The sequence below is a fragment of the Thunnus thynnus genome, chromosome 13 (genome assembly GCF_963924715.1).
Source record: "Thunnus thynnus chromosome 13, fThuThy2.1, whole genome shotgun sequence".
NCBI lineage: Eukaryota > Metazoa > Chordata > Actinopteri > Scombriformes > Scombridae > Thunnus > Thunnus thynnus.
Window position 1 is genome coordinate 11,441,911 of NC_089529.1, and position 10,107 is coordinate 11,452,017.

The window sequence follows — 10,107 nt, forward strand, 5'->3', positions numbered from 1 at the left end:
TTCATCTTGCTGTTTGTGTCGTCTTTGGCGTGGACCGGCATTTTCCCACAACACCCTGCTCCTGCTCTCACAGATGACGAAAATGGCGGACAGCGCATCATCGGTAGGTCTCCAAAAAGATGTTATTTTTAATTTAGAGACATTGACTAGTTTCAGGATGTAAACTAACGCATGTTTTCGACAGGTCGAAATCGTGGAGGGCTGTCGCCTCCCGGTTCTTCGTAAAAATCAAGAACACGAGGACGAATGGCGTAAGTATTGTCCGGTTGTTTTTCCGATGCTAAGCTAGCTAATGCTAAGTGGCGAGCCTCAGCTGTTGTTAACAGACGCCTCGGCCTCCAGTTAAAACACTGTAAACAACAAAACAACACTCATAGGACACACCAAGCTGCATTATGTTAACCAGTGTTGTTTTAATGCTCTTCAGACACAATGTTTTGACACTAACTAGCCAACTCGCAAAGACATTTTTATAAAAAATACATTTTATTGGGATAAACCAGGGGAAATCCATCTGACATCAGGCTGAGGTTTACGAATGTGAAACTGGATGTTTAAAGCTCAGCAGCTGTTTGGATGGAGACAGTGTGGCTCATTTTAAGGGTCAAGTATGACAAAAAGTGGTGGTCGACCCTGCTTATTTTGACAGGTAAGACGTTTCACTCAGTTTAAAAAAGTTATTGCTCAGCTTCACAGAAGTCATTATGACAGTACGTTACTACTAGTCTGACATCTCAGCTAAAATACACATTGTTGACATTTGTAACTTCACATCCAAATGGGTTTCGTGCAGTGGTTCTTAAACTTTTTGGATCAAGTCAGAATCAGAGTCATCTTTATCGGCCAAGTATGTTTATGCATATAAGGAATTTGACTCTGGTTTAGTGGCTCTCAGTGTGCTTACACAAGAAAACAAGACAACAATCATCAGAAATATACACAAGGAATGACTATATACAGGTGAAACCGTTTCTGTGAACTGTAAACAGGATACAAATAGTGCTAAGAAGTGAAGCTTGCAAGGAGTGATGAGATAAATATTGAATGGTGATAAAAATAGAAACACGTTACTTTATATGCACATAGTAGGTGGTTATGCACAGAATATACAGCCTGTTCAAATATACACTAATGAATGCAATGTATTGCACATTTAGTGTGTTAGACTAATATATATATTTATATATATAGTATATATCATCTATAGGTCCAGTGGGTATTATAGTGTTATTATTGTGACCCACTAAATCAAAGCAAAACAACTATTCTCCTCCCCTTGGCATGAGCTGCATATGTCTGAGAAATGAGAAGAGTGATGTCTCTTTGGTTTTTTTTTTTCTCTTTTTTTGAATAGTTTTTAGACACCTTAGTTGATTTACCTACCCAGTCAGGCAAAAAAAAAGAAAAATGTGTAGCTGATATTCAGCATGTATGTCTTTTGCTTGTAGTTTCTTTTTATCATCACACGTAGAGATGAAATGATACAATGATTAATCAGTTAGTCAATCAAAAGGAATTTAATTGGTAATTTCATCAGAAATGCCAAACATTCATGGCTCTGGGCTCTCTCATGTGAGAATTTGCAATTTGGTGTTAAATCTGTAATATTTTATTGGCAATCAATCATAATGATTTTGTTAATTTGAGTAAGATTTCAGTGCAAGTTTTAATTGGACTTTTCCGCTTTTCTTACAGCTTTGGCAGAAATCCTAAGTGTGAAGGAAGTGTCTTCGAGAAAGCTCTTCTATGTTCACTATATTGACTGTGAGTATGATTTGTGTCACTGCTTGTTTGTATTTCTTGGACATAACTTTTAAAGGCCCTTTGTAGGCTGAAATGTATTATACAGAAACATCACAGAAAACGTGTTCCTGTTTGTGTAAAATTTACTTGTGTTAAAAGTCAACAAGCGTCTGGATGAGTGGGTCACAGCGGACAGGCTGGACATGAAAAAGCTCCAGTTTCCTAAGAAAGAAGCTAAAACACCCACCAAGAATGGTCTTCCGGGCTCCCGTCCCAGTTCTCCAGAGAGAGAAGTGGTAAGTGTGTATATACTACACCACCAAATGTTTATCTCAGACACTCAAACAGTGACACAACATGCTCAGAGTTTTGTTTTGTTTTGTTTTTGTATTCATACTTATTTCGGATTCCAATGACTGCCATAGAAACTGTTAATGTTTAATGTTGTGTTAATCATGAAAGATATTAGTTAGACTGTATGCACAATGAATACCTGAGTGTTAACCTGAGGGTTAACATGAATGTCAGTTAACCCCCTTCCTTCTCTTCCTTTCTGTTCAATTCAGAGGAAGAGTCTAGATCTCAACGTACAATCTGCCACAGCTCCCTCCAGAGGCAAAACCCTCCCCACACCGGTACAACTTGAATTTACCCATTCTAGAGAGCCATGACTGAGACCTTGTTTACTCCTGGTGTTAACATGCGTCTTGTGTGTTCATGTAGCTATCAGGTCATGCTGAACTGCATGGAAATCCAGATATAAACAACCAAGATACAAAAAAGGAAGACGATCCAGTCGTGCAGATCACATCCAAATGTTTGACAGGTGTATGCTCTGGTCTTGTAAAGCCACATTTCCTCTTCAAATCTCTCAAGGTACCTGGCATGCTCTGTCTATGTTGTAATCTCTCATATAGTGCTGAAAATGGATTGTTCTATGATTCACACCATCTGCATCAAATTAAATGTTTTTAAAAATCACATGCACTGAAGACGCTCACTTCAATGGCACATCAGGGAATGAAAGTGAAAAGTTTTTGATGTATTCCAACTGGCATTTCAGGAGAGTAAAAACTTTGAATTATGTCTTGCTCCTGATGACACATTTTTAGTTTTAAGAATAAACCCAATGCAGTTACAGTTGATCTGTGTCTGTCGCATTTTAATACCAGGTTTAAATCGGGTATAATTTGCAATGGACTAGTAAATATGCTTAATTTAATATGCTGTGGTCATTAAACAGACACAGTCTCAGCTCATATCAGTGGACTAACTGCAGGTCTTTACACCCATGATTTGAAATAGAACAGGAATACCCATCTTTTAGTCTTTACATTGGTTCGTATCTTGCTAAATTGAGCACACACCTCTGGTCTAACTGGAATCAAAAAATCTTGTTTGTAAACTAAAATTATCATTCAGTTAAATGTTTGGTTTGTCTGTGCTGATTTTAAGCCACATATGTAACACGATTTGTTCGCTGCAGAAGAGGAAAGTAGAGCCCGTTCCCTTGGCGACTCAGGTACCCCCGGCCACCCCTGTGCCCTCCCTGCCAAGTTCAGCTGAAGCCTCTCAGGCATCTGTTTTCCCTGCTGTCAGAGAGACCAACAACACCTTCAAGTCCCGCGAAGACCATGAGCAGCTCTCCTCCCTCACAACAGTAAAACAAATCTTCTGGGATTTTTAAACGTTTGAGTCGAAGTTTTTATTCATTAGTTAATGCATAACTTCTCATTTCTGTATAACAATAGAACGGCACTGCCCGACGACTCGTCCCCTCCCAGCCCGGGAGGAAGAGGAAAGCTAATTGTGGGGCCACAGATGAGGTATGTAAACTTAAATGTATTTAATCTTTTACAGCCCACAGTCAACTTATTATTTTCCTATTTCAAATTTATATCTTATGTGAGTCTCTGCATGTTTTCATTTTGTAGATACATGATTATATCCTCTTAATTTTGAGCACTGCAACTAAAAAATACATACTAAAATTACATATTTGAGATTCATTGTATTCTGATATACTTTATGAAACTGCATTAATACGGGCTATATCTGTGGTGGTTTTTGCTTTTAATTTTGATACAGATGAGGATATATAAACATAGTTTTGTGAGTAAGGTGACTTTAAACCTGCAGTGCGGAACTTTTACATATAAATGAATGTCTGTCACATTCAAGCCTTTGCCAAACGAGGTCACACAATGCTGATTAAGCCTGTCACTGTCAGATACTTTTCTCTGTATTTCTATTTCACAGTATATCAGAGTTTTTAATTTGATGTTGGGTTTGACAGTCCTGCATGCTCAATGGGCAGAGCATATGTACTAGAGACTTCTGCTGGCTAACTTTCAGTTAGCTCTCTGCTAACTTGAATGAGGATAAAATCATTTGATCGTGCAGCTTTTCTAGACTTTCCAAATGTTATCGGACCAAATGGATCAAATTCTGAAAGTGAAGCTCAAAACAATTTATCCGCTATTTTACAGCTGCAACAGTAGCGATGGAGTAGGTTACAGCAGAGCCTATGACCTACGCATGTAGACAGTGTTTTTGTTATTACTCTCACTGCCAGAAGGGGGAGACAAAAGACCCGCATTCCAGCTTTAAGGTGAAGACTACCGTGCACCAAATTTAAATGATTTATTCACTCTGCCACAGAAACTACAAGTATATGAGTATGCTGACTAAACTATGCTAATTATCACTTTTAGTTTGTTTATAAGTGTGTTTGCAGATTATGTTTGTCATGGTGTTTAAAGTCCCTGTTGTTTGCTGTTATTTGCTGCCAAACTTAACATATTTTGTTAGGATCTTGCTTAATTTTCAGACTAACAGAAATTCACATGATAATTTATGACATACAGCAGCAGCCAGTATTAGAGACAAAATGTTGATTCTGCTTTCATACGTTTTCACTTATCATTCACTTTTGGAGTATCTAATTTTTTTTGTCTTGTGTGCTTCATTAAGTTGAGTTGGTTTATGTTGGTCTGCTATTTCCTTTTTGTTGTACAAACTAATTGCTGCAACTGAACTAATCACTTTGAAAAGGAAGAGTATTTATTTATATGTTGACATGAGTCATTTGAGTATTATGCCAAAAAGATCTATGACTAAATTATCATTGTATGGGGATCCTACAGTTGTTAAAGTGTTAACAATCTCTGACAAAATAATCTAAAATGTATGACCTTTGTTTTTGAGATGTTGGTGGAGTAACCCGGCAGAAGAACTGATTGTAACTTGGTTCGTTTTGATTAGATACACATGACGAGGCAGTTACTGTATACATACTGAAGAAAGATTGAATGTTTTTACTAAATGAGGCAGAAAAATGATCAAATTTAGCAAGTCAGACCTCCGCTGGGTTTCTGAGTTGTTTCTATTTATTCCTTCAGGCTACTCACATGAGCCGCTCAGCTATTGTATGGAGTTTAGAAAACTGCAGCAGCTGTCCTCCCACGTTCTTATATCACCTCTGATGAAAGAGGCCAATGGGTTCTTGAAATAAGTTAACAAAACAGTCTGTCAAACCTCCATGAAATAATTGGCCTAATATTTGTGTTTGCTCTTTTCCAAAATCTCTTTTAATTCTAGCATCACTTATACCGATGATTGCCAGTATCGCTGGCCAGCTACTGATAAACCCACCCTGGAATGTACTAAAACGACAAATGTTACACTGAAGTTCAATATTGCTTTCAATCTGCCCCCTTTAATCAAACTGTTCAGCGTAAATACAAATCATTTTATTCCCCTCTTTAGTTTCCAAAAGCCCGTGTTTTTGTGTCTCTTTCTGCTAGATGATAAAGGTTTTGCAGTATAACAAGCCTCAAAGTGCCAGTGTCTTTCTACCACCACCAGAGGTCTGTTTTATTTCCTATTATTGCCAATTGATTGTGTGTTGCTGTCCAAATTCAGCTGTGCCTTAGTGGGTCCAATAGAACGGAGGTGTTGTTTACCTCAGACCCAAGTTTAGTCCTTCTGGTAACATGTACAACCACTGTGATTATACACATATACAGAAATCTAAATGTGTTAAACATTTTAAAACTACATTTGATCAAGCAGCTTTTTGTTTTAATAAAAAAAATGTAAGTACTTGAAAATAACTGCAGCAGAAGTGCACTGAAACCAGAAAAAACGATGCTCATGTCTAACGTCCACATTGTTTGCCACCAGGATTCCCAGGACAGTTCGGATGGCATCCCGTCTGCACCCCGCATGACGGGCAGTCTGGTGTCCGACCGCAGCCATGACGACATCGTCACCCGAATGAAAAACATAGAGTGTATAGAGCTAGGACGTCACAGATTGAAGCCCTGGTACTTCTCACCGTACCCACAGGAACTCACCACACTGCCCATTCTCTACCTCTGCGAATTCTGCCTCAAGTACCTCAAAAGTCTCAAGTGTCTGCAGAGGCATTTGGTGAGAATGTCTTTGAAACATCATCAATATGTCACCATCTTAAGCCTTCAATCTATTGCTGCTCAGCTTGTTGCTAATTGCTCTCCCGTCTCTCGTCTCTGACAGACAAAATGTAATCTGAGACATCCTCCAGGCAACGAGATCTACCGCAAAGGAACCATCTCATTCTTTGAGATTGACGGCAGGAAAAACAAAGTTAGTGATTGTATTTATATCTCTCTCCTTTCAACATTGTTCACAACATTTGTTATTCTTGTTTTCTGATGTATGTCTGTCATATTTTTTACAGACTTATTCCCAGAACCTGTGTTTACTTGCTAAGTGTTTCCTGGACCACAAAACCTTGTATTACGACACAGACCCTTTCCTCTTCTATGTGATGACGGAGTACGACTCTAAAGGCTTCCACATAGTGGGCTACTTCTCCAAGGTACACAAATTATGCAAAGCATTTGAAATAACTGGTAGAGTGTGTTATGTGTAACAGCTTGGAAACAGTCTTCTATCTAATAAAAGGATTCCAAAATGAAATGTAACTTTTATTTTCTGTATATAGGAAAAAGAGTCGACTGAAGATTATAACGTAGCCTGCATCCTGACTTTGCCTCCGTACCAGCGGAGAGGATATGGCAAACTGCTCATTGAGTTCAGTAAGTGAAGATTTGAAAACGGTTCAGTAAATATCTGTGTATCTGAATTCATGTTCTGTGTTCACCTCACATGTGAAAATCATCCGGTTGATGTGTGTTTGTCAGGTTACGAGCTGTCCAAAGTCGAAGGGAAGACAGGCACACCTGAGAAGCCGCTTTCTGACCTCGGTCTTTTGTCCTATCGCTCCTACTGGTCCCAGACCATCTTGGAAATTCTTATGGACCTTAAACCCGACAATGGAGAGAGACCGCAGATCACCATCAAGTATGTGACTGTTGGCATTTTGTCTCAACTTTTCATTTTAATGTTTGAATCATTTTAATGTTTGAATCATTTTAATGTTTGGTTCCCTTTTTCATTTGACTTTTTTTTCTTTTCCACCTCCAGTGAGATCAGTGAGATCACAAGTGTAAAGAAAGAAGACGTCATCTCGACACTTCAGTACCTCAACCTAATCAACTATTACAAGGTGAGAGACCAACGCTGCGTCCCGTTTCTCCTCATCATCGTCATCCTTAACCCTGCCCTTTCTGATTGCACCTTCATGTGCAACATGGTGGTTTATCTCAACAAGTCAGCTGTTTAAATTGTGGTTAGACATCCCACTCTGCCTCACAATGCGGACTTTATTTACCACTGCACTTGGCGTAAAACAACACTAGAAGTCGGAGACAGAACAGTGACCCTCTACACCTTTGCCATTGGTCTTTACTCAAAGTTTCATTAAACTGTTGGCTTCTGAAAGGCCAAGACTGGATGCCAAAAAATGTCCCATTATCTGTTTTGACTCTTTAGGTCACAATAGGGAGTTAAACTGTTTCTAAAAGTGGAGAGAGTTGCAATATCCAAAGCAGAAGATGCAGAAATTTGTCTGACAGGACTTAGTTGTTGGTTGTGTAAAAATGATGAAAGTGATAAAATATTTTAAAAACTGATGAAATGAGCGATATTTGACACCAAGTCTGGACAGCTCATATATATTTTGTCCAGTCAGTGTCCACTTATTTTCCCCCAAAATGTAAAAAGGATGCTGTAGAAGCCGTGAAAGGTTTTTTTTCTCTAATATTTTGATTTTGTCTTCCTTCTTGAATCTAGGGTCAATACATCTTGACTCTTTCAGAGGACATTGTGGACGGGCATGAAAGAGCGATGCAGAAGAGACACTTGCGCATAGATCCAAAATGCCTTCACTTCACACCTAAGGACTGGAGCAAGAGGGGCAAGTGGTAAAGCCGCAGCCTGGTTCACTGAACGCTCTCCCCAACGAACCTGAAGAAAACAGTGGATCAGATCAAGGTGTTCGTCAAGCGGTCTCACCGAGAGCATCGATACAGAAACCTTTTTGAACGCGGGACGTCTCTTCAGATAAAAAACAGTGAACATAAATTGTCACTTGAGATGCATATGCTTTTTATTGTGAATATTCATTATATATTGTGAACTTAAACAACGGTCAAACTTGGGGACAAAGACTGGTGAACAGTGACGCCGCCAAAAAATACAACACACCCTCTGCTGTGTAAAAGATCCTGTTTATGACTGAGACAGTGTGTTTTAAAGTGGGACATGGTGTTTGTGTAATAGTGTAAATGAAAGCCTTAAATGGCAAACATACTGGCCACCTCATGAAGGTGAGACAGTAAGGTTATTGATGATAATTTGATTTCTACAGTGAATCGCTTCATCTGTTGATGATGTCCACATAATGTAAAGCCCACAAAGTGGATTTCTTTTTCTTAAATGCAGCAATGAAAGATTTTTATTTTATTATTTTGGGCCAACACAAACATGTGTTTTGGTTTTTTTAATCTGCCTCATAAAGAAGTAGAGTTAAAATGTTGTCATCAATATTTATGTATCCCAAAGTTCTGTTTATCAATGTAGTTCAACAAAATTCCTTGTTTGACTCCAGAAACATCACTTCAGCTCCTCATACTGGTGATGTCAAGGAAACCTTAGTTGATGGAAAATGTCCTCATTAAACATTCAGACAACTAATATCTGAGCAGCACTCCAACATTTAGTTAGCACTTTTACCTTGAATAGTGATTTTATACGAAGTGTGCAGGCTTCAATACATTTTTTTTAAATGCCTCTGACTGCGTACAAACGTTTTTATTAAACAGAATGTGCATACAGGGAAAAAGTACAAGGAATTACAATTCAGATCTGTTTCGGGAGTAAGATACCTGCTCATTTAAATTCTCATCTCAACACACAGATGGTAATTTTCATTCTCTTTGAGTGCCTGAATCTTTGCCCTTTCTTCTCCAGTGGCTCAGCTAACAGAGAGCAGAACTGTACTGGTAGTTCCTGCTGTAGGCTTCCGGTTGTTTTCACTGTCAACTACGTAATTCAATATGACTCACTTGTAATAATAGATCCAAATTAAGAACCACCAGAACAGTTTGGATTCATACAAAAATACAAAACTGGACATCCAGACCCGCAGTTAAAACGTTGCTTTTAAGAACCAACAGTCAATTCATCTTTTACAATAGCAGTCCCTCTTTTCATTTCACTATATTTAAATAGTAATAAATAGTATTTATGCTTGATCATGCTGGTAAACTTCTTTTTTTTTCCTCAGATAATGTCCTGTCAGGATCATCTGTACACATTGTGCACTGAGACAAATCAACTCCCCGGTTAAACATATGTTCCCTGTAACTGTACATAACTGAACCTGATTGTAAAGAAAAAATGCTTTGAAGACAGAAGCCATGTTGAACTCTTAGAGTAATGTAAATTTTGTGTACAGTTGTCTTTAGTTCTTTTTTTTTTTCATAATGTAAACTAACTGCACAATATTAATAGGAACAGAAAAAAGAGTGATCTTACTTTCAATTTGTGTTTTATGTTTACATGTCGCAAAGGCCGTTGAATTTACTCTGTTGAAATGATTCAGTATATCTTTAAGTGAAACACAGTTGAGAGTATGATTTGAACGTTTGATATGAAACGCTTGTTGAATTGATAAAAAAATCTTAAAAACCTTGAAAGTGTCTTTCTATGTGAATATATTGTCTTTTCGTCTTCGCTATGCTGTGTGTTCATTGACAGAGAGGCTTCAGAATCAGGTTAAACAAAGCTTAATGTGTTTTTTATATAATTAAAACATGGTAATTAATAGATGTGTAGGCTTTGTAAAAGTTAAATCAGTTTATAGGCTTTTAAAATAAATGAAAGAAGTCAGTGCAATACAATTAACATGCAATATGGACACCAGTCATGTATTACAATAACATGCTGTATAGTAGCCACCAGGGGGCAGCATTA

General features: G+C 38.0%; 1 protein-coding gene across 3 annotated transcripts; it reads left to right on the forward strand.

The window, feature by feature from the left end:
• LOC137195493 (histone acetyltransferase KAT5-like) lies at window positions 1–9,830 on the forward strand. 3 transcript variants are annotated; one of them, XM_067607893.1, is made up of 16 exons: window positions 2–103; window positions 185–251; window positions 1,696–1,764; window positions 1,903–2,039; window positions 2,310–2,378; window positions 2,467–2,619; window positions 3,230–3,403; window positions 3,495–3,569; window positions 5,550–5,612; window positions 5,929–6,177; window positions 6,283–6,372; window positions 6,467–6,607; window positions 6,734–6,827; window positions 6,933–7,092; window positions 7,216–7,297; window positions 7,924–9,830. In XM_067607893.1, exons 1-16 carry the CDS (start codon window positions 74–76, stop codon window positions 8,056–8,058), a joined length of 1,788 nt encoding a protein of 595 aa, XP_067463994.1. In that variant the 5' UTR covers window positions 2–73; the 3' UTR covers window positions 8,059–9,830. The 3 variants fall into 3 exon arrangements, with proteins under 3 accessions (XP_067463995.1, XP_067463996.1, XP_067463994.1); XM_067607894.1 differs by lacking the exon at window positions 5,550–5,612 and having other exon boundaries at window positions 1–103; XM_067607895.1 differs by lacking the exon at window positions 2,467–2,619 and having other exon boundaries at window positions 1–103.
• Window positions 9,831–10,107: the final 277 nt, after the last annotated feature.